The sequence below is a fragment of the Gobio gobio genome, assembly GCF_949357685.1.
Source record: "Gobio gobio genome assembly, chromosome: 6".
Classification (NCBI taxonomy): Eukaryota; Metazoa; Chordata; class Actinopteri; order Cypriniformes; family Gobionidae; genus Gobio; species Gobio gobio.
In genome coordinates this window covers 16,962,256-16,988,059 of record NC_137102.1, presented here as the reverse complement: position 1 = coordinate 16,988,059, position 25,804 = coordinate 16,962,256, and the positions used below count along the sequence as shown (strand labels likewise).

Genomic DNA, 25,804 nt, shown 5'->3' with positions numbered 1-25,804 from the left:
GTGGGACAACTCCATATTAAACCCTATGCATGTAAAGGCAGACGTCCCAAAACTTTTGGCAATATAGTGTATTTTTAACTACCGTAATTAAATCTAGCTTGTTATACATTTAGCCATGTATAAAGCACGTTCACACTTGTAACTGATTCAAATGAATTATTTTCACAATGAACAGATTTATGCTGATTCTATGGAATCTTTGAAATATGATTATTTAAATAAATTCAAGTATATGCAAATAATTAATAATGAACTATGCCATGATTAATGTTTAAGTTCTCATCGCTTGATGAGTGTACTTTTCTTTTCTCATAATAAGGTCACATAATAGTAGAGATATCAGCAGTTAATCAGTTAGTCGGCCTTAAACTTGGTTCATTCTATACTAAACAGTAAGAAGAGAAGACAAAACCTGATGAAGGCTATTTGCCCTCCATGTTCACCTCAGCCCTCTGTTTACTGTCTGTTTTACTTTACCCAGAATTCCTCACCCATCGTCACTCTGCCTGGAGTCCATCAGCTGTCCTGGCAGCTTAAGTGGACGTCAGTTATCTTGCCTAAGACTTTTTCAGCTCAAAGTGAGGAATATCATGCAGCTTTAATTAGTCAGTAAACGACGTGCGCCTGTTTGTAGTGAGTTCAGTTTATCAGTTCCTCAAGTCTGCTCTCAGACAGGCACCAGCGGGACCGCCCGACTGAGCTGTGCAAGGCACAGGCTGCTCCTTTCTATAGCATGAGACCTGAAAGCTGCTTCCTCTCAGGAACTTTCTTCTGAGCCGCTCTGAGCCTAACTTCCTAACTTATACAAACCAATTTTAGTGGGAGCATGTGCATTGTGTCTGATGCAGTATAAGAGAAACATTAATTGGAACATCGTTTACACTGTTTTACACACCGTACACTAAAACGGTTGGGGTTGGTAAGATTTTGCAATGTTTGGCATTAATCTGCATTAATTTGAGTCTTTCTTCCTTATTGTGACTGCTTCTGCAAGTTATTTCTGGGAAGTTATTTTAATTAAAGATTCCTAGGGCACATGAAAACTAATGATGTGCGTGTATAAATAATTTATATTAAATAATGCAATATTACATAAAAAATTAAGATTAGTCAATTTCATGGTGACTAATATTTTTGTGGAAACCGTGATACATTTCTTTCAGGATTCTTTGATTAATAGAAAGCTCAAAAGAACAGCATTTATTTGGAATATAATTCTTTTTTATAACATTATAAATGTCTTTACTGTCACTTTTGATCAATTTAATAATAATAATAATTTTATAGGTAATTCAATTGATGTGTGCTCACCGGTGTGTATGTATAATCTATTTTACAAATGGTTTCATAAGTGCCTCGTCTAAAATCAACTAATAAGATAAACTTAACCGTGATGGTACCAGGCTCTTATTTTAAATGTCAGGTCCACCGCAGACACATATTTGTCAGATGACTTTGCTGTGGAGTGAATGTAATACTTTTTGACTGGATGTGACGTGGAGATTCCTTACAGGGCCGGCTGTCTCTTCTCTGATACACAGGGAATGTCAGAATCTACTGGGCTAAATGTTTCCCAGTGAGGATCTTATCTGGGGCTCACACGCTATCTCTCTTTAGTCAGAGACTCTTAGCATAACTCTTCATTATGAGTGCTTATCTACAGCTAACTGATTAGCTAACTTAATTTTTTTCCCTTTAACTGCAGCCTCTGTTAGTCCGAACATAAGTTGAATCTGTAATGTTCTTTCATTCATTAATTTATCATCATAACCAATATGACCACTGCCATTAAAAAGTTTGGGGTCGGTAAGATTTTGAAATGTTTTTGAAAGAAGTCTCTTATGCTCACCAAGGCTACACTTATCGATTTAAATATATTTTTCAAATGAAATGTATTCCTGTGATGTCAAAGCTGAATTTTCAGCATCATTACTCCAGTCTTCAGTGTCACATGATCCTTCAGAAATCATTCTAATATGATGATTTGATGCTCAAGAAACATTTTTTATTATCAATGTTGAAAACGGTTATGCTGCTTAATGTCTTTTTTGTGGAAACCGTGATGCATTGTTTTTTCAGGATTCTTTGATGGATAAAAAAGTTAAAAATAACAGAATTTTTTCGGAAAAAGAAAATTTTGTAGCATAATTAATGTTTTTACTGTCACTTTTGATGATTTTTGTTTGATAATTAATTCTTGTAGACTGGGTAAACCCAGCCTGTTCTGCCAGCGATTTGATTTCGCCCGGCAACTCAGTCTAGAAATCATTAATTAATTTCTACTGCTTCTATTACACTTTAGCGGGAACCAATCACAGACTGGCTTATCCACCTGGCTCGCTATTGGAGGGATTACCACGATGACAGATAGAGCGATGGGTCGCTGCCCGTTGATCACGCCTCTTGTGGTCTGATTGGTTGAAGGACTATCCAATTGCGCACAGAGTCATTTGAATTATGCTTGTTTATCACGCCTCTTGTGGTCTGATTGGTTGAAGGACTATCCAATTGCGTACAGAGTCATATAATTTATGCGCGTTTATGCTCGCGTGTGCAGTAGAAAATACAGAGCAGACTCCCCAGACCAATGTTCAATCTTAAATTGCTTATCTGGCTATCACCAGACCAAGCTCATTCTTGCTCAATAAATATTAATTTCTTTAAAAAAAAATCGCACTGACCGCAAATTTTTGAATGGTATTATGCATTATTATTTGATGAAATAAATGCCGCCTTGGTGAGCTTAAGAGACTTCTTACCAACCCCAAACGTTTGAATGGAAGTGTATATGGTTTTCCTTTTTTAAAAGGAACTACAGAAAATCATAAGACCAATCATGAGATTATAATAAGTTGGTTTCATAGATTTAACAATGAAAATTAAAAATAATTGCACCTACTAAAGTACCATAGTTGGAAATCACTGGGTATTAATATTCATACACAATGATATTTACATGTTTTATATGTGATAAATGCAAGTTTGTTGACTTGTTAACTCTGTTCTCACAGCACATCTGCTCCATTTTCCCGTGCTAGTCTCATATTGTGTGTTATGTGCAAATATCAGCACATATGTTTGAAAATTAGGCATATTCTTTGCTTGCTTAGCTACTTTATTTCTTCATCCTTGCTGACCTGTGTGTTTTATTTAGATTTTAAGGATTATCCATGAGCCGCTAGTGTTCAGAGAAACTCTCATTAAAGCCATCTCATGAAAGTAGGCTACATGTGCAAATGGACTCTATGATTTGCCTCAGGTCCTGCAGCTCTGATTCCAACAATATGTGGGTAGTAAGCTCAGTGGTTTGTAAGTTTTTCTCATTGTAATGCAGTGGTAATGTGTTTGGTTTACTTAAACACTGCATTATTACTCCTGGCAGGCTTTGACAGCTCTGGGACGTTTTGCTGCCCAGAGTGCTGATCTGAATTTGAATCAGACACATGTTGCTGTTAAAGAGGTGGAGCTTTGTGCATCTGGCACATTTGTTTCAGGTGCTGCTGTACACCTATGCGTATGGTTTATCAAAGCTGATGTACCTTAAACAGTTGTTTTAAATATTCTTTTGTCGTAAACCCTGCTGACTTACTTTTTAAAGGTTTAAAAAATAAAGACAATTTGTAATGACAAGGAAATAGAGCACTCATGTTATTGATTTGATGCTGTCTGTTGTTCAAAGTAAATGTAGGACACCGTTGGAGTGTTAAAACAGAATCAGTCATGTGAACATGAGCTGATGAGTTTTTTCTAGATGGGCCCTTTGGGCTTATATATCTGCATTTATTCCTGTGCCACTCAAAGCCAGCTTCTAAACCATCTCTTTAAACTATATTACATTGAGTTCACCTGCTTTGTGAACTCGGTTGCACTCACATGCAAAAAAGAAAAAGAGAAAAACAGCACCAACAACAAAAAAGACATGAAGACATGGTGGTGCATTGATAGAACTCTTTTAGGAAGAGTGTGTGATGAATATGGAATCAAATATGTAAATAAAATGGGCCTATGGTTATGGTCATGGTTTGCATGGTCATGGTTTGCCTATATTGTTCCAAACCTGTATGACTTTCTCATGAAAACTAATATTTTGTTGATAATTATCTGTTGTTTTGTCCACACAATGGAAGTTAATGGGGTCCAACTCCGTTTTAGGTGTTATTATAATATTTATCAATATTTTTTTATCAATAGCTTTTGTTTTTATAATTGTATTTTTTAGTTTTAAGCTTTTGTTATGTGCTTATAATTTGTATTATTATTATTTTTTTAAATTTCTATTTAGCTTAAAGGGTTAGTTCACCCAAAAATGAAAATTCTGTCAGTAATTACTCACCCAGTTCTTGCGCATGCGTCGTGGCACTCCCGCGAACTCTCGTCAGAGGCTCAACTTGAACAACAATAATAGTGTGATAAAGTCGTTATTTTTGTTGTTTTTTCCGCTCAAAAAGTATTTTCGTCGCATGATAGACTTAATACAGAGCCACTGTAGTCATTTGGACTCCTTAAATGACGTTTTTACTTACTATTCTGGGCCATCAAGTTTCATTCCCTCTGAAAGCCTATGGAGGTGTGAGACAGCTCTCAGATTTCATCAAAAATATACTAAATTATGTTCCGAAGATGAACGAAGGTCTTACATGGTTGGAACAACATGAGGGTGAGTAATTACTGACAGAATTTTCATTTTTGGGTGAACTAACCCTTTAATTTTTATTTCTTTTAAATTTTAGTAGTTTTATTTCTTAAAAATAAACTTATTTTATTTCAGTTTGTTGCCAAGGCAACATTTTTTCAAGTTCTTGATATTTTATGTTGTTTGTAAATTAAATTAAATTAAATTAAATTAAATTAAATTAAATTAAATTAAATTAAATTAAATTAAATTAAATTAAATTAAATTAAATTAAATTAAATTAAATTAAATTAAATTAAATTAAATTAAATTAAATTAAATTAAATTAAATTAAATTAAATTAAATTATTATTTTATTCAGTCATACAGGTTTGGGACGATATGAGGGTGAGTAAAAGATTGCAAAATTATATATTTTAGGTGACATTTCAAATCACTCTAAGTACATTCTACATTGGCCCTGTCCCAAATCATACCCTCAGCCCTTGGTTGACCTTCTCTGAATCCACATTTTGATGATGTAATGCCACGTAGATTGTTGGGTAACTTCGTTGTGAAGGCCTGATGTGGACTCCGGGCCCTGGCCACAAAGGGGGGTGGTCATGAGCATCCTTTTAACCGATAAAATCATGAACTACTCCACATCTGCTGCCTTTAAGTGTGACTGTCAGTTCAAATTCAATTTTTGTGCATATTCGATTGAAATCCGATCAGATTTAGCAAGTGTGAACAGCAAAAAATTACATGAAATTAGATTTTTACTGATCCGTTTCGAAGTACATTCATGTGGTTTGAAATCCTATTCATTTCTGGATATCCGTTTCAGTCTGACTGCTCTGTTTGGATTTTGCATGGTTTGTGACTTTCTCACGCCACATAAATGTAAACATCAGACATTGTTTTAGGAAATATGTTTTGAAACCAGCAGAGACAACGTCAGCATGGAATAAAGCCACTCATACCAGCCTGCTACGTTTCTGCCGCTGCCTTATAAGACTCATTGTTATGTTGTAAATAAGGCCCTGTTTACACCTGGTATTAAAGGGTTAGTTCACCCAAAAATGAAAATTCTGTCATTAATTACTCACCCTCATGTCGTTTGACACCCGTAAGACCTCCGTTCATATTCGGAACACAAATGAAGATATTTTTGTTGAAAGCTGATGGCTGAGAAAGGCTTCAGATAGGCCTCCATTGGCATTCAGTACATTTATACTCACAAGACCCATAAAAGGCACTTAAAACGTCGTTACAAAGTCCATCTCACCACAGTGACTCTACAATAATTTTACGATGCGACGACAATAGTTTTTGTGCACAAAAAATAATCTAAATAACACCTTTATCCAACTTGTTATTGTCTTCCGTGTGTGCCTCCACGACGCATGCGCGAGAATATGACGCAGATTAGTGATGCGCGGGTCGGCTTTTTTTCCAACCCGCGGGTCCTGCTTTTATGAAATTATTTGGCCCGCCCCAGCCCGCACCGCACCAGTGTATCAATTTTAAAACCCGCCCCGCCCCGCCCTGCATCCGCGACCATTAATCATAAATCAGGTCATATTAATAACAAGATAATGATAAAGATTTTCAACCTTTAATTTTCACCAAAGTAGCGTTTGGATCTTGAAGGCTTAACCATTTTTTATTTCAGATTTGTATAGGCAGTTTATAGCCTACGCTACATAACCACTAAACTTTTGTTTTATTTAGCACACAGAAATGTTCATAGCATGTTTACATTCGCTGTGCAAAAAAAAGAATGCCGTCCACTGTACCAGGGTTTAATCTATTTCGGCTGGACTCCAGCACCTCGTCTTCCATCTTCACTTTTATCTCTCCGTTTTTGTTGTCGTGGCTGCCGGTGGTGGGAGCTGCTCGGCGCGCAGCTGTCATGACGTGCCGCGTGATGCCAAAGGCTTGGGGACATCATGCAAGTTACGTTGCTACGGCTTTCATATTGTAACCTTATCAAAAAAACCTAATAAAATATGAAAATAGATACTCCCAAATATTTTATATAGGCTATAGGGAATTGCAGGCAACATACATAGATTTTTTTATTTAGTTTTTAATGACCCGCCCCAACCCGCCCCGCAAATAAGTGAAGATTTCTTAACCCGCCCCAACCCGACCCGCAGGTTACCCGCGGGGCCCGCGGGTTATGAGACGACCCGCGCATCACTAACGCAGATCCGGCGTTCGGACACATGACCCAGAAGCGATTTGTTTACAAGCAGAGGAAGACGTGCGTGTCTAAGCTGTTGGATTCTACATTGATCGTGCTTTAGGTCTCGGCGTAGTTCTCAAAATGGGGCTTAAGTGTGCATTTCATGGATTCCCGAACGCTGGCGCTACGTCATATTCTCGCGCATGCGTCGTGGAGGCACACACGGAAGACAATAACAAGTTGGATAAAGGTGTTATTTTGATTTTTTTTTTGCGCACAAAAACTATTGTCGTCGCATCGTAAAATTATTGTAGAGCCACGTTTTAAGTGCCTTTTATGGGGCTTGGGAGTATAAATGTACTGAATGCCAATGGAGGCCTATCTGAAGCCTTTCTCAGCCATCAGCTTTCAACTAAAATATCTTCATTTGTGTTCCGAATATGAACTGAGGTTTTACGGGTGTCGAACGACATGAGAGTGAGTAATTAATGACAGAATTTTCATTTTTGGGTGAACTAACCCTTTAAGGTATTTTGGTCGATCAGACAAATACCCGTTTACATCTGGTGTTTTAATCCGTCTCTGTGCGTGTTAGAAATCAGGAACATTGTGCTTGAAACGTTTTTTCGTCTTCAAACCAAACTTGGGTCTTCATCCGAAAAAGTTTAAATCCCGTCTGTCTAGCACACTTTAAATCAGTTGGCGGAGACTATGCGGTCTTTAGCAGCTGTTCAAACCATAAACCGTAAAAAAATAACACATTCGGCCACATGAGCATTTACACTATGAAAGCAATTCGTTCTAATGCGTTTTTGAAAATTGGACAAGCTCAAAACTTTTTGGAATGTGTTCACACTTGTAGTTTGGTTCGCTTGGTTCGTTTGGTCTGGACCACAAAAAAAGTTCACAACTTGATTGGTCTTCTATGACGTATTGCCTATTTTGAGACGGAACTTACCGAACATCCACAAGTTATTATGATGCAGGATGCACAATGTGGACCATCAATCATTTTAGATCAGATTCCAATTGGATACACAAATAACCGGATTTGGACTGACAGTGTGAACATAGCATTATTGTAATATTTAAACTTTTCTTTAAATTCAGGTACTAAGTCAATTACATATAGAAAAACTTTTTTTTTTCAGTTGAATAATCCCACATTTAGTGGATGATTATTAAACTCTATAAAATTATGTGTGACTTAATAAACAAGACAATAGGATAATTTAATATTTTTTACAATTGAAAAGTTTAGGTTTTTAATTTTTAATGATTTTTAAAAATGTTTTTAAAAGAAGTCTCTTATGCCAGCCAAGGTAACATTTATTTGATCAAATACAGGTGTGCACTTATTTGATATAATACACAGAAAAACAGTAATATTATATTAAATATTATTACAATTTAAAATAACTGTTTTTATTTTAAAGTGTAATTTAATACTGCGATTACAAAGCCGAATTTCCAGCAGCCATTTTCACCAGTCTTCAGTGTCACATGATCCTTCAAAAATCATTCTAATATTTCAGAATTCTTTGATGCATAGACCAGCATTTTTTTGAAAGAGGGAGTGCACCGGGGTACCAAACCCAAGACTTCCTGTAGGAGGTGGACTGAGTTCGGTTGCACTGGACTGGAACTGTGGCGCGATTCGTGTGAATGTGAAAGCAACTCAAACTCGGGTCCGCACTTGTTTAGGAACTAAAGCAACATGCGTATGCTTTTTAGCCGATGACAAGTCATTAGTTCAACAAAACATATGTAGGGGATGACACAGTGGGAGAGTGAGCGTGCAGTGTAATTGTGCAGAGTGAGTTGCAGAGCTGCAAATGAATGGCTCGAAAGTCCGTTTAAAAGCCACCTTCATGTGACACACATACAGTAGACGCATAAACTTGCTCCCTTTTAAATCTGACTTAAAGGGAAACCAGGGAAGAATGAAATTCCATTGTTAAATTGTTCATTAAAATTCAATTTAAAAAATAATGATGTGACATCTGTCTGAGGTGAAGGGACTTTTTTATCTTCTCTCAGTCGTTTGTCTTCATTCTTAAATGCTCTGCGCTTACCCATGTACTTTGTAGATTTTGATGAGTGTTATAATGCAAGTTAGTGTCATTTTAGAACTAGGCCTTAATCTTTAAAGTGCTCGTGGATTATAGGCTGAGTGGAAGTCTTCGCCTGCATGGCTCAGAGGTGAATTTGTGCGGTCGGGTGACTTTATCTGAGGATGTGGACTTATGAGGAAGCAGGTCAGTGCGCATTCACAGTCCTGCCTGTATGATCAACTCCTTAAATTATCCTCAGCAGATCATGAATCACATATAAAGATATATAGGCTGTGTGTGTTTGTGTGTGTTCATGCATGGGACCCTAACGTGGTAAACTGGTTAAAAAATGCACGAGTTAACACACTCCGGTGCATGGGTGTTCACATCTCTTCAGGGTTTGATTCTAGACTAGATACTAGGGATTATTTTTAATACGCTCAAAGGGTAGTTTTTATTATGGGATTATACCAGGTTCATAACAAGTTTGGCTCAATCGACAGCATTTATAGCATAATGTTGATTAACACACAAAAAAATATTGTGTATTTTTGTATTCATTAAAAACAAAAAAAACAAATCAATTTCACAATGAGACCATTTTTTTCAAAGCACTTACAGTACATCAACTCTTCTGTTAAACTATGTGAACTGTAAAGCTGTTTAAGTGAAGTTATTAAACGTAATTTCGGGAGGAGTACGCCCATCTAATCTTCCAATTAATACCAAGGTATAAAACCAGCAGCTTACCTCTTCCCGTTGCTAGTTCTTGCAGCAACCTTCCTCCTCCCCTGCTCCTCCTTTTTCTACAATTTTGCCTGTTATAGGAGGGCAATCGGAGCTCGGGTATAATATCCTCTCCGAGCCCCTCCATAGCAGACAGCAAGCAAAATCTGTTTACCACTTTTTCACTAAGATTATATGGGCACACAAACTTGTGAATTAACAAAATTGGGTTGGATATTCACAGAAAAGGATGGCATGTCAAGTATTAGCATTAGTTTAAAGGTGCACTGTGTCAATTGTAGCGGCATCTAGTGGTGAGGTTGTGAATTGCAACCATCTACCGCTCCCGCCTCCCTTTCAAAGCACGTAGAGAAGCTACGGTGACGAAACATAACAAAAATGTCGTCGTCTGAGACAGCAGGGAGTAGCTAGCGCTCTGTAGAGAAGTTTGTCCGTTTAGGGCTACTGTAGAAACATGATGGTGCAAAATGGCGATTTCACTGTAAGGGGACCCGCGGTCAGGTTGGTTCCTGTCTCAAGTGGAGGAGTTCAAGTATCTTGGGGTCTTGTTCATGAGTGAGGGAAGGATGGAACGGGAGATTGACAGACGGCTTCTGCAGCTTCTGCAGTAATGCGGTCGATGTACCGGTCTGTCGTGGTGAAGAAGGAGCTGAGCTGTAAGGCAAAGCTCTCAATTTACCGGTCGATCTACGTTCCTACTCTCACCTATGGCCATGAGCTGTGGGTCATGACCGAAAGGACAAGATCCGGATACAGGCGGCCGAAATGAGCTTTCTCCGCAGGGTGGCTGGGCGCTCCCTTAGAGATAGGGTGAGAAGCTTGGTCACTCAGAAGGAGCTCCTAGGAGAGCCGTTGCTCCTCCACATCGAGAGGAGCCAGCTGACTCGGGCATCTATTTCGGATGCCTCCTGGACGCCTTCCCAGGAAGGTGTTCCGGGCACGTCCCACCGGGAGGAGACCCCAGGGAAGACATAGGACACGCTGGAGGGATTATGTCTCCCGGCTGGCCTGGGAATGCCTTGGGGTTCCTCCGGAAGAGCTGGAGGAAGTGGCTAGGGAGAGAGAAGTCTGGGCGTCTCTGCTTAGACTGTTGCCCCCGCGACCCGGCCCCAGATAAGCGGAAGATGATGGATGGATGAATGGATGATGACCCACTGTATATGTATATAGAAATGGCTCATTCTAAAGTAATAAAAACATAACAGTTCATTATGTAAGGTCTCTATACACCAATGAAAACATAGTTATGCATATTATATTGCATTTCTGTCAAAAGATCCTCATAAATACTACACACTGCACCTTTAAGAAAGATAATGCAGTACATTAGACTCAGTCTGAGTCTCCTTACTAAATCTCCATCCAATTCCTAATTCTCAAAAAAGCTCAAAAACAAACCCCAAAGCCTGTCCTGCTTTAAATCAGGCAACATTACAAAGAAAACAGCCTGGTTGCACATGAACTCAGTCACGGGGCTGTCCTAGACAGGATTGTTTGGGTTACCCCACTGTGACTGTCTGACTCTGAGCTCTGAGTGAACTATATTTGATATCATCAGCCCATGTGGCCCTGGAAATGCTGAACTCTGCTGACATGTGCTGTCTTGAATGCTTTGAGCCACACTTAACGGCCGATAAACAAATCAGGACGATTTCATTCACTTGTCCGTCTCCCTAATCAATCCACTGGCTCAACAATTAACCTACATAGAAAAGCATGACAGGATTACCAAATTAATTTTCACACTTATACAGCTTTTCTTGTAAATGACAGCAAATCTTCTGGGTTTTAGGGCCGTTTTCCCCCCAAGGATCCATTTCAGCTGTTGAATTTTGACGTGAAGCCACTCTCGCCAGAGTTTCAATGCAGATTACGTTCTCAATTACATCTTCACGATTTAAAGCAGTATTCTCATTTACCTCAATTTCACGGACAGTCCCCTCACTGCATTGCCAGAACAATGGATCTTTCCGGAGGTGTAAATTTAAGTCTAACTCCATTCTCTCCCATCCATTCATTATGAATGAGACAGGAAGAGAGCTTCTTGTGGCGGCCAACTGTACTCTTCCTTGCTGGTTTACTGCACGCTAATAAATAATAGCAGTCCTGTCTATGGAGAAGCCAGCCAGCTCTGGCAGCAGGAGTGTTTCCAGTGCTTTACGCACACCAAACGCATGAAAGGGCACATTAATGCACCACTGTGGATTCAATAAGAGTTTTACTGGAGCATTTTGGTCAGACTGTTGGCTCAAAAGGGAAAGTTAACTGCAAGCTTGTTGTTATGGTCCCCTTATATGTCTGCTAACAATCTGAAAACGACTGGTTTGTTAAGAAAGCTTTGTTTTGATGCTAGACATGCTTTGGTCACATTCTAATTTGCAAAGTGAATCAGCAGCTGCCATAAAACAGTTCTTTTTTTTATTAATTAGTCATATCTTGCATGAGACTTTTCTGTTGCTCTACATTATTGTTTTTCCTTTGACATTGATCGAGCACCATGTTTTTGATCGTACTGGGATTTGGATGGTACATATTTAGCTTCAAGCTACTGTATGCTACAACAGACACACTAATCTAGATTGACCATAAAGCAACAAGAATCCAGGGACAAAGGATTCTAGGTCCGGTGTTTATGTGTGAACACCTTAGGGGCCATTCACTCAGAATGTGTTTCTGTGTTTAAAAATGTGAAATTCTTGGTAGTGGAATGACAAAGAACGAGAGGTCTAGAGACACGCACTGTTTTTTTTAACTTGAGCACTTTGTTTTTAGAACGTTGTATCATCCTTGAAACACTCAAATATGTCCTTCTATCGTATGCTTTCAAAGAAAAACAACGGAAACCGGTGCAGTGGAGTGCAAAACTGCATTCTGTGTGAACGGCCCCCTAGTGTGCAATGCATGCCACAGGTGTGGCTGTTTCAAGCTTGATCAATGTGGTTTGTGAGCCACATTCTCTCAGTATGTATTAGCCAACTGTTAATGAGATAGAGCTAATCAAATATTCCAACTGCTAATTAGTGGATTAATCCTCTTATCAAGTGTGACCGTACAAGTGGAGGTCATTACATTTCCTGCCTGGGAAAATGGTTGTGTAACTTCAGGCTCCCTATGGTAAAAATGTGAATCTTGTCATCTCTTTACTGTTAGATCAGTTACATGCTAAATCTATACATCTGCATTCTAATAAAAAAAAAAAACAGCTTTGCTCTTGAAGTAATGAATAGTGTCTACATAGTGTTATATCAGGGTCCTAGAACAGGGGGTTTTATTGTTCTTGATGCTCTAAATATGATGATAGCCTTACGAGGGAAGCTTTTCATAAAATGCTTTTTATATGTGTGGTATTATAAAGAGACTTTTTTTGCCTTTTATATTGTCATGGTGCTAAAGCAAAATATTTCCCCAAATATCTGCTAAATATTACCATGTGTTAAGTTGACAGTTTTTTTTTCTTCTACCCATTATTAGAGTACATATAAATAATTTAACCAGTTTTTAGAACAAATTCTTTAAATTCTGTACATTTTATTTATTTATAGCTTGTTTGGTAAATATTTAGTTCTCTTGCAAAATGCAGAATGAAAAATTCTGTATGTTATCCTTTTTGATTTATTTATTTATTTTCATAGACCTCCCTAGCACCCCCTTGTGGCTTCCTTCAAGTCCCTTCACACCAGTTTGAAACCCCCCAGAAAAAGCCATTTTATTTCACATAGAGTGGGCCACATACTCCATTTTGAGATCACAGATCAAAATCTTGTGCAATAAAATACTGTTTTAAGATTTTTGGTTGTTTAGTCATAGGTCATTAATTAAGTCCAAGACCACCGTCATATTGCCCATCTAAACACAAACAAAAATTACTTATTGAACTTATATGCTAAGTGTTTAAATGTTTAAATGCAAAATGACCTCATTTTATTTAATGTGATTAGAATTGCCTTTTTGTATCTGTTAAATACTTTCAATGTCATATTAACAAATACAATATTATCCCAAGAAAATATTGAATCAGTGTTTGAGTTGCTAGAGCCCAAATGTTGCCGAATTGAAACAGATTTGTGCTTTGCTTTCCAGCGTTGGTGATAACTGATGGACCGCAGGATAAGTCTGGTCTTGCGGATGAGGTGGGGAGTGAAGATGACCTGTACAATGAGTTTCGCAGCTCCTCCAACCGATTTGGACACCCAGGAGGAGGAGGAGAGCAGCTGGCCATAAATGAGGTACGACATACTGTCTGTGTGTTACTGTTTGTTTGTGTTCACAGATCGTGGCTCTGTTTCTCTGTCAATGGCAAGACATTCACTTGACCAAATTTTGCTCATAGAAGCATGTTCTTTCCAACCTTTTCAAGTTCCTTGAAACCCAGAACAGGTTTTTTTATGAAGAAAACTGGTTTCAGACAAGCTTTCAAGGCACCACTTTAGTTTAAAATGTAGCTGTGCTCTTGATTTAGTGTTTATACATGTTGAAATTCAGTCACTGTAACTGAATAGTCTACTGTCCATCTGTCGCTCTCCTGAGGCCTGAGACCAGCAGAATGACCTGCTGCCACTTTCCTTCTCCCATCATCTTCAGCATGACTGAGGATGAATTCAGGTTGTAGGAAGATGCTGTTATCTACAAAGAATTTCAGAGAATATGCAGTGTGTCAGAGTTTGATATATGACTGTTTGGTATCATTATAAAATGCCGCTCAGTAACTCCATTCAGCATTTTAGTTAGAAGCAGCAGAAAAATCTAATCAACGGCCAGGCCTCTGGGAGCTAGATGTGCACTGAGCTGCACAGAAGCCCTGTGCTGATGCTGTTGTTATTGTTTTAGCCCTTCTGTCCTAGTAAAGAATCCCGTAAAGAATAAACAGGCAAAAATAAAGTGTCATTGTTTTACTAGGGCGCTAAGGCAGCCCCTACAGCAAAAAAATAAATAAAATAACAGCAATAATATATATATATTAGTGGTGGGCATAGATCAATTTTTTTTATCTAGATTAATCTCACTATTATCTTGGAATTTAGATTAAAATGGCTCATTTGAATTCTGCCAAAGGCATTCAGAATATGTGTGCTCGTAAGTGATTGTTTGTCTTTTTGTAGTTTGAATAATAAATAACTTCTGTCCCTTTAAGACCTGACGCACGCATGGATCCCACTGTTCCTGTGAGCTGGTTACGACTGTGTTTACGTTAAAACTCAAACACAGTATTAGTGTAGTGTTCCTAATAATCCTTTAGGTGAGTGTATATATATAAATATATATATTCAACATATTTCAAAATATAGAAAAAAATGCCAAAATATACATTTGGTATACATATATTTCAAAATATACTAAAGGAACACTCCACTTTTTTGGAAAATTTTCAGGTGCTGCGTAATATCATTGTGCCTGTTGCACCCATGGCCTAGAAAATCGCAACTTTTCCTTTTCCGTCGGTCTTAGTACACAATGTAACTACAGAAGAGTTAAAAAAGTTTTAAATAGGAAAAATATAGCAATTCTTTGGTCATTTTTGAGTGAGATGCTAACGGTCTAATCAGATTCAATGATCTATGCTAAGATATGCTAAAAGTGCTACTGCCAGACCCGGAGATCGGTAGCCTAGAAATCTAGACGCTCCCTAGTGGGCCGCAGAAGCAAATGTAATTTGCAGTCAGGGTCGTCTAGCAACTCTCCGTAGACTTGCGAGCTTGAAAAATCAAACTCTAGTCAGGCCAGTCACATGGTGTATAGAGTCGGTGGGCGGGCTTAACATAATGACAGCAGAGTTGCGGCGGTTTCACTTGAAATCCCTGCTAACAAAGAACGGTACGGCACTGAAGTGATGTGTTCTGAGTTTTGCTGACCAGATACGGCAAAAGTTTAATCTATCAACTAGCTCCGCTGGTGTGAAAACTCATGGGACTCAGCCACAACCCGCTTGTGATTGTTGTCTCACCACTGATAGCGCTCTGGTTGGTTTTAGCGCTATCCTATTGCGTGCAGAGGGAAATTGAAAGACAACCGTTTATCCCGCCTCTCGGATTGAGCCCAGCCAATGGTGTGTTCCCAGACCCAACATCTTGATATGGGTCTGGCTTGTCAGACCCGGAGATCGGCTGAATGGTTTCGAAAACGGTAAAACTCAACTGTTTAACTCTAGGGGAGTTGGAAAATGGGACATTTTTATTAAAAAGTTGAGTTTTTCTTCCAATACATTTCTTTGCATTTTTTTGTATGTTTTAGAAAATCTATTTAAAAAATATAAATATATATTTTAAAGCATTTAAAAATTGATTTTGCCCTAAATATATATTCCAAACCAAGAAAATAAATTTACATTTCACATTTAAAGCAAAACTTTATTCGTTGTCTATAATACATGAACTTATAACACATTTAATTAATAATAGATACATTTATATAGCGAATCCAATTGTGTGTGTGTATATATATATATATATATATATATATATATATATATATATATATATATATATATATATATATATATATATATATATATATATATGGGGATGATTGGGAGGCCATGATGGACAGGGGCCAATGGGCAAATTTGGCCTGGATGCCGGGGTTACGCCCCTACTATTTATCGAAGGACATCCTGGGATTTTTAACGACCACAGAGAGTCAGGACCTCGGTTTAACATCTCATCCGAAGGACGATGCTCTGTTACAGTATAGTGTCCCCATCACTATACTTGGGCGTTGCGTTAGGACCCACACAGACCACACAGACAGCTTCACTAACACCTCTACCAGCAGCAACCTAGTTTTCTCATTTGGTCTCCCAGTCAGGTACTGACCAGGCTCAGCCCTGCTTAGCTTCAGTGGGAAACCAGTCTTGGGCTACAGGGTGATATGGCTGCTGGCATTTGATTAAAAAGCAATGAACATACTTTACAATGTTCAAAACAACAACAAAAAACTGTCACACTACGAAATTTGTTCAGGAATAGTTCATAAACAAGAGATGTGAAACAAGTGTTGCCTACGCTGGTGGTTTTAATGTTGTGGCTGATCAGTGTATTTTAAAATGTAATTTTAAATGGTGGATACAAAATATAGTTTAGATCTCTAGTAGGCTATTCCATCCACATTTGCATTTAGCCTAAATGCAGGCTACTGTAAGATTGGAAATGTATTTTTTTGCCCCTGAAATACATTTTAAAATAAAGGAGTGAGAAAAATAATCTTATTTTGCATTTCTAATGTAAGTTTTATTGCTTCAAGGATATCTGAGAATAGTTTTACTAGAAAACAAGTCAAAAATACTGATTATTAGCCGTTTTGCAGCGCAACCACCCAGAACACTTTAGCAAGCCCATAGCAATACATTAAAACCATTTAGCACACCTTAGCTACTGCATAGCAGCAACCTGGCAACCAACCACAGTGACCTAGCAACAAAGATTTACATAGACAAAGAAACTACTCTCTTTTTTTCTGAAAATGTAAAAATATATTTCCAGTGTGTTGGGGAGAATGTTTTGTTTCAATGTTGGAGAGAGAGTGAATGTTTTGATTGTGCGTGTGTCAGAAACACACAGCTGCTGATCTAAAAGGAAGTATCGTGCTGTGTGACACTGTGACAGTGGGGATGGGGCTCTGCGGCCAAGAGAGAGAGAGAGAGAGAGAGAGAGAGAGAGAGAGAGAGAGAGAGAGAGAGAGAGAGAGATAGAACAGAAGGTTGGTGGAATCAGAGTCCTTCACTAATCCCATTAGCTGTGCACAAATTGATGCACGGGAACGAGACCAGTGGGGATGACTGCGTTAATCCCACCTAGCCGACAACGGCCCGTGTCAGGAAATTAAAGCTCAAGAGGTGTTTGGCACCTCATGCAGCCTTTAATTAATATATCCAGCAGCACTAGCACTTCCTTGAGAAGACGAGCAGGACGTGCTTGCTTTTAGACGGGAAGTGCGACTGACGGGCAGTCGGCTCGGCCAATGGAGACGCGCCAGGATAGAAAGGATGCATTGTGCTGCATTCTCTCACATCCCTCCCCCCATCGTCGCCTCCCTCTTGCTGCCGCTAAATCCGGCCTCCGCTACTCTGGTATCCTGGATACGCTTCACAGCACCGGCAGCCGATTGGCTGGGAAGGATGAGAGGAAAAAAATCCGGAGCAAAAACAGAAGTCAATTCAGGGAGATGGATGGATGGTTTTTGCTAGTGCCGCTAAACACAGATGCAGCAACCATTTCCACCCCTCAGGTTTGCGTTTTGCAAAAGAGACGGTGAAATGAGAAGGGATTTCAAGTGCTTTGATCAGATCCAGGGAAATTAACACGGCTGTGTGTTCAAGCAGAGCAGGAGGACGAGAACGTGGGGGAGGCAGCGAAAGGAGGACAGGAGGAGAAAAACAGGCAGGAAGGGACAGAAAAAAAAGCATAGACGGAGAAGAATACATGGAGGCGGAGAGACACATCCACCCCTGCTCCTGACATCAGCAGCGCACGGGGAAAGAATCGAGGGGCGCGACGGACGAGGAGGAGGAAGATTGCGCGCACGCGAGAAAAAGAGAGAGAGCGAGAAGGGAACGGAAAGGAAGTGAGCAGGTAACTGTGGACGTGGAGGCTCTTCCCCCTCCCCCTCACTCTTCACAGAGAACACAGAGCGGATCCGGCCGACAAACCGTGTGCCGTCGAGCATCCGCACGCAGACCTCTGGGCGAGGGGGCTTCCGGCGCCATGGCTCGCGGAGGCCAGCGAACGGCGTCTCGGCAGGGCCTGAGTCACTTCCTGTTGCGCTGCAACCTCAGCCCGGAGGCCCAGAAGGTGGTGGTGTTCGTCATCATGATGTTGCTGGTCATCATCAACGTAGTGCTGATGTTCCTGCTGGCCTTCCAGTAGGGCGCAGCCGCAGTGAGGAGAAACAGCGAGGGGAGGGGTGGAGAGGAAGACGACGGCGAGGTGGTGGAGGAGGAGGAGGGAAAGTTGGTCCCTTTCACTCACTCGTGGATGGGTTTTCAGGATGCAGACATCACAGTGCAGGTAACCAGAATGGGTGTGAGGTTGGCGGCATTCAACCAGAAGTAATGTGCTGAGATGGCACTGTGTTAATTATTTACCAGCCCGTAACCACTCTTGAGTGGCTTCAAGGGGTCAGTCTTTGATTTCAAGTCATCTGGGGGCATCTTCAGATGTTTTGTAGGCTTTTGTGAGTATGTTTGGGTGTTTATGTGTGGGAAACTTTGAATGACTGTGCTTGTTTTGTTGTGTAACTGCCAGCTTGTGCCTTGAGCACAATAAACGTTGTGATGGCTCCTTTGTGTTTTTGGCCCATGTGAGGCGTTTTTTTTATGTGTCCCAGAGGGATCTGCACAATCCTTTTGCTGGTGAGCAGGACTCTGTGGAGAAAGAGGTCACACTGGTGAGCTTGACACGGTTATGCTGGGGTTGCAGCATGGCGTCTAGGTGAGGAATAAATACCCAGAAGGAAATAAATTGTAATATTGGCCAATGCACTTGGCATAGTTTGGGTCAGCAAAACATTTTCTGTATTTACTCTGATAGTGGAAACATTTGAATACTATAACTAACTGTCATGCTAGTTTTAAAAAACTTATTCATCCATGATCAGCATATTTGAATTACTTTGTATTAAATGTTTGCACAGTATTATGCTCCAGTGATTTTTCTGATAGGGTCTTCGAACAAACCAAGAAGCTGTAACTCACAGGCTGTGAAGAGGAGGCACATGGGAAAGTATGTGGGTGTGTCGCTAGGCAACAGGGTACATAGGCACAGCTCTGGTGATGAGAACGCAGGGCTCTGGATTCAGGGGGTGTATATTCATTATTCAGCCTTCGAGTCCATCGACACTGCCTGTGAGTGCAAAGTGTGGACAGAGAACGAAGTGTGATGATTACATCAGCACCGATAGATCACGTTTAGCCGCGCAGTAGAGATGGTTTGATGGAGGCTGTTAAGCTTGCCAGGATTTCACTTAATTTTCTCTATAGCCAAGCAGAACAGTGTGGCAATATATCACCCCACTTTTTGTTTTCTTTGCCAAACCAATCCATGCAAGTAAAAAGCAGAAACGCAAAATGACCACTCAGGGAAAAAGCAGACAGCAGACAGAAAAGGTTTAATTTGGCAATGCTTCCTCAAATGATACATTGCAGTTTAGTTTTGGTTAAGTGCACAGAATGAAGGGTTGTGCATGATAACACACTATGCCACTGAGATGCTGGAACAGACAGTGAAATTGAATGCTCTGTATTGTTGCACAGTGTTTTTTTTGGCATAGTAAGGCAAAACAATTCACCTTTTTCTAAATATCAAGATGTTAGAATATTGTGTATATGTATGTACAGGGGTTGTCGATCAGTAAAAAAAAAAAACTAAATAATCCAGATTAATCACACCTCACATTATATTGTGTAATGGTAAATATACACTAAGTTTTGGGACGCCTGCCTTTACATGCACATGAACTTTAATGACATCCCATTCTTAATCCGTAGGGTTTAATATGGAGTTGGCCCACCCATTGCTGCTATAACAGCTTCAACTCTTCTGGGAAGGCTTTCCACATGGTGTGTTTATGGGAATTTTTGACCATTCTTCTAGAAGTGCATTTGTAAGCTCAGGCACTGATGTTGGACGAGAAGGCCTGGCTCGCAGTCTCCGCTCTAATTCATCCCAAAGGTGTTCTATCGGGTTGAGGTCAGGACTCTACAGGCCAGTCAAGTTCCTCCACACCAAACTTGCTCATCCATGTCTTTATGGACCTTGCTTTGTGCACTGGTTCGCAGTCATGTTGGAACGGGAAGAGGCCATCCCAAAACTGTTCCGACAAAGTTGGGAGCATTGTCGAAAATGTCTTGGTATGCTGAAGCATTAAAAGTTCCTTTCACTGGAACTAAGGGGCCAAGCCCAACCCTTGAAAAACAACCCCACACCATAATCCCCCCTCCACCAAACTTTACATTTGGCACAATGCAGTCAGGCAAGTACCGTTCTCCTGGCAACCGTCTAACCCAGACTCGTCCGTCGGATTGCCAGACAGAGAAGCGTAATTCGTCACTCCAGAGAGCACGTTTCCACTGCTCTAGAGTCCAGTGGCTGCGTGCTTTAGACCACTGCACCTGACACTTTGCATTGCACTTGGTGATGTTAGGCTTGGATGCAGGTGCTCGGCCATGAAAACCCATTCCATGAAGCTCTCTACGCACTGTTCTTGAGCTAATCTGAAGGCCACACAAAGTTTGGAGGTCTGTAGCGATTGGCGACTTCTGCGCACTGTACGCCTTAGCATGCGCTGACCCCTCTCTGTGATTTTACGTGGCCTTCCACTTCGTGGCTGAGTTGCTGTTGTTCCCAATTGCTTCCACTTTTTTATAAAACCACTAACAATTGACCATGGAATATTAAGAAGAAAGGAAATTTCATGAGGAAACCTATCACGGAACCACGTTGAATTCACTGATCTCCTGAGAGCGACCCATTCTTTCACAAATGTTTGTAGAAGCAGTCTGTATGCCTTTGTGCTTGATTTTATACGCCTGTGGCCATGGAAGTAATTGGAATGCCTGAATTCAATGATTTGGAGGGGTGTTCCAATACTTTTTGGCATAGTGTATTTTCACATTGAATCTCCAAATTAATGTGCAATTTTATTTCTGGGGATAAAATTTGTAATTATAGTCATTCAACATTATTTGAAAACCATGCCTAAATTGCTAATTATTAGATTGTTTTTATTTATCATGTATTTAAAATTACAGAACAACAACTCTCATTAGAGTGTTAGTAGAGTATTAGTAGATTGGTAGGGTTAGGGTTAGAATAAGTTGACATGTACTTGCAAAGTCACTTATAGTCAGTAGACTGTCTGTCATCACAATAAAGAGTTAAATTAAGTAGACAGTCTATTAATAATCTAATGAGAGTTAGTTGGCATATAGTTGCAGAGTCAACAGAATGTTCAAAAGGGACCATTAAGTGTTACCCATTTGTCATGAACTCAGTATGAAAATGTACAATGTATGTAATAATGAGTGTATATTGTCAAGTTTTGAAATGATGCATAGAAAGATTGAATTGTAGTGGAACCTCGGATTCAGGAGGAACAGTGTGGTTTTCGTCCCGGTCGTGGAACACTGAACAAGCTCTATACCCTTTCCAGGGTGCTGGAAGGTTCATGGGAGTTTGCCCAACCAGTCCACATGTGTTTTGGAGATTTGGAGAAGGCATTCAACTGTGTTCCTCGTGGCATCCTGTGGAGGGTGCTCTGGGAGTATGGGGTCGGCGGCCCCCTGCTTAGGGCTGTTCGGTCCCTGTACGACCGGAGCAAGAGCTTGGTTCGCATTGCCGGCAGTAAGTCAGACCTGTTCCCGGTGCATGTTGGACTCCGGCAGGGCTGCCCTTTGTCACCGGTTCTGTTCATAACTTTTATGGACAGAATTTCTAGGCGCAGCCAAGGGCCGGAGAGTGTCCGGTTTGGGGACCGGTTTGGGGTTTGTTGTCGTGTTGGCCTCCTCAGACCAGGACCTTCAGCGTGCACTGGGGCAGTTTGCAGACGAGTGTGAAGCGGCTGGGATGAGAATCAGCACCTCCAAGTCCGAGGCCATGGTTCTCAGTCGGAAAAGGGTGGATTGCCCACTTCAGGTTGGTGGAGAGTTCCTGTCTCAAGTGGAGGAGTTCAGGTATCTTGGGGTCTTGTTCACGAGTGAGGGAAGGATGGAACGGGAGATTGACAGACGGATCGGTGCAGCTTCTGCAGTAATGCAGTCGATGCACCGGTCTGTCGTGGTAAAGAAGGAGATCGATCTACGATCTACGTTCCTACTCTCACCTATAGTCATGAGCTGTGGGTCATGACCGAAAGGACAAGATCCCGGATACAGGCGGCCGAAATGAGCTTTCTCCATAGGGTGGCTGGGCGCTCCCTTAGAGATAGGGTGAAAAGCTTGCTTACTCAGGAGGAGCTCAGAGTAGAGCCGTTGCTCCTCCACATCGAGAGGAGCCAGCTGAGGTGGCTCGGGCATCTATTTCGGATGCCTCCTGGATGCCTTCCCAGGGAGGTGTTCCACGCACGTCCCACCGGGAGGAGGCCCCGGGGAAGACCTAGGACACGCTGGAGGGATTATGTCTCCGGCTGGCCTGGGAACGCCTCGGGGTTCCCCTGGAAGAGCTGGAGGAAGTGGCTAGGGAGAGAGAAGTCTGGGCGTCTCTGCTTAGACTGTTGCCCCCGCGACCCGGCCCCGGATAAGCGGAAGATGATGGATGGAAGATTGAATTGACTGAACTTGCATACATTAATGGTATTTTGCTAAAGTTTAAATGAGAGACTATTAAAAATGTCATACAAAACATAAAATAAAATTTGCATCAAAATCCTTACATTATTCACAGTCAGGGCCGTAGCCACGGTTTTATAATCACAGAGGTCCAAAAATGTAGGTAGGTTTGGGGGCATGCATCCCTGAGGAAAATGTTGAATTCTATGATCTACATATGTGCATTTTAAGTTTTTTGAAGGCCCAAAAATTTGATAACAATAGCTTTAAAATCATGTAACTGGGCAGTAGATTATTTGTCTCTCCTCATTTCCATTCTCTCTTGTTTTACTCCTTTTCTCTTTGTTTTTATCTTGCCCAGTCTCTTCCCCTCCTAAAGCTGAGTTTTGACTGATATAGTCTTTACATTTTCGTCTAAACATAGGGTAAACTGATATTTATGTTTTATGAATAATTTTCTTAGACACGTTAATTTCACTGAAGAGTACCAGGAAAGCTAGGTAAGTCTAATAAATTAATTCACAATTTGTATGCATTCATTATTAATCTTAGTTATGCCTAATATGATGAAAACAGCTTTCTTAATGTTTCTTGTCCCCTCACATTGACAGTACTAAATTATTACATTACATGAATCACGTGAAACGGAGAAATTAGACAAAAGTTTATTAGTTTGCCAGATTATTTTTGACGATCGTTTAACATTTCTATCTTAAAACAGCTAAGAAATGTTTGAAATGAAAAAAATGTTTAGTTTAGCTACTACTTCTTATCTCGCACTTTATGACTGTTGAATTCAAGCTCAGCAGCTTCTGTGAACATTAAGGCCCAATCCCATTTCTACCCCTTAGCCCTTCTCTTTCCCCTACCCCTTCGTTTTTCGCGTTCACGTGAAGGGGTAGGGGTGTCTCGATTCTTTTTTGGCTGGAGTGGTAGGGGTAAGGGGAAGGGCCAGATAGCCCTTCAAACGAAGATTTTTCAGGACCACACTTCAAACGAAGGGGTATGAGGAGTTTCCCTCCACCGGCTACCGTGCTGATAGAATGTGTGTATGTGGCCACTCGGGATCGATCACTTGCGTGTCGCCTGGCTGCCCGTTTCTCCGTAGCTTGCTAAACGCACTATTTGGGTGATTTGAACACACATTAATAATAGTTTAAAAATATATATATGGTCATCCTTCATAACGCAGTCGATATTTACATCACATATCGTCTGTAAACTCTCGCGCTACCAAGGCAACGACTGACTTGACTTATAACGTTTGAACATTATCGCAGCACCAAACTAGAAAACGAAACCATATCCGTACGGCCGGCTCGGATCAGCACGGAATGGAATGGTTAATAAACAAAGATAACAGTTTGGTCCAATGGAAAAGCGGCTTCACTAGTCTTGTATGTTCTGTATCACTCTGGCTCATATGTTTTTGAACTGAAAACGAGCGGCATTTTATTAAGTCCAAATACGACGCAAAACTCTGTTGGGAGTGAGTAATTTGTTAAACGTGCTCGCGCCTGATTTCTGTGAGATATAGCCTACGCACTTCATTGCTGTTCATACTGGTTAAATGTCACAGGACATTATAATAAATTAAACGGGGTATGACGTGTAATGGTATAGTAGTGGTGTCCCATTTCTTAGGGGAATATTTTCACCCCTATGCCTTGGCACTCTGTTTCAAGGGGCAAGGGGAACAGGTAGGTGTAGGGGTAGGGGAAGGCGAAGGGGTATAAAATAGAATTGGGATTGGGCCAAAGCCCGCCTACTTTGATTGGTCATCTCAAATATATTGACAGACCGCTGAGGTAGCTCAGATAAGAAGATGCTGTGCAATATCCTTGCAGCACTAAAGTAAAGTTAATACTATAATACGCAATTATTTCACAACCTTCATTATATACACCTCGGAAAAATACAGAGGTCTGGACCTCGGTGACCTCATAGCTGGCTATGACCATGCCGTGTTGCATATTTTAACACCAGCAAAATCATACCAGATATATAGTGTGAATATTCAATACATCCGCCAACCCTAATGCAAACTGTGTGTTGTTGCACAGTGTGTATTGCACATACAAGAGTAAGAGAAGCCTTTCAAATGAAATCTTGAGTAGAGGCTGTTGACATTTTCATCCACACACATGTTGAAGATCTCTGTAGCTCCTCCTCTAATAAATATATATTTCATCATTCAGTTTTGCCTTCATCTTGTGTTTCTCAATAGCTGATCAGTGATGGCAGTGTGTGCGCGGAGGCTCTATGGGACCATGTCACCATGGATGACCAGGAGCTGGGCTTCAAAGCTGGAGACGTCATCGAAGTAGTGGACGCCACAAACAAGGAGTGGTGGTGGGGCCGGGTGTTGGACAGCGAGGGCTGGTTCCCCGCCAGCTTCGTTCGGGTAAAAGAAAGCAGACTTCCCGCTCATAAAAAAAAATGTGATTACTGTCACATTGTGCCATCACTATTACATTAAGCTACTGTACATCGAGGGGTCGTCAATGCACTGCTATTCTTTTTGCCAAGGGCATGGATAAAAGGAACTGCACTGTGAACATTTAATCAGCAGAGAATACACCATTGTGTCATAATTCAACATTGTGCGCTAACCTATAACCATTGTTATTGGTAGTTACGAGTGAACCAAGATGAGCCCATGGAGGAATACTTAGCCCATCTGGACGGGGCCTCAGAGGGGGGTGGGGCCAGCATGGGGGGACCCTTAGGGCCTGGCCTGCCCTGCAAGGAGCAGATGAGAGCCAACGTCATCAATGAGATCATGAGCACAGAGAGGGATTACATCAAACACCTGAAGGACATCTGTGAGGTCAGTTTTCCACATGGCTCTGATCGATTGGTTCTACCTCATTATGTAGATCCTGTTACAGTGTCTATAGTGTCACTTGCACTTTGTTTACATGCTGAGAGAATGACCTGATTCA

At 40.7% G+C, this 25,804-nt stretch overlaps 1 protein-coding gene across 4 annotated transcripts in view; it reads left to right on the top strand.

The window, feature by feature from the left end:
* arhgef4 (Rho guanine nucleotide exchange factor (GEF) 4) overlaps positions 1-25,804 on the top strand; it is a 109,004-nt gene that overhangs the window by 72,357 nt on the left and 10,843 nt on the right. For all 4 annotated transcript variants that reach the window (XM_079818484.1, XM_079818483.1, XM_079818482.1 and 1 more), the window contains 3 exons: positions 13,685-13,830; positions 25,087-25,263; positions 25,495-25,689. In XM_079818484.1, coding sequence (XP_079674610.1) covers positions 13,685-13,830; positions 25,087-25,263; positions 25,495-25,689 — 518 coding nt within the window. The remainder of the gene's footprint in view (positions 1-13,684; positions 13,831-25,086; positions 25,264-25,494; positions 25,690-25,804) is intronic.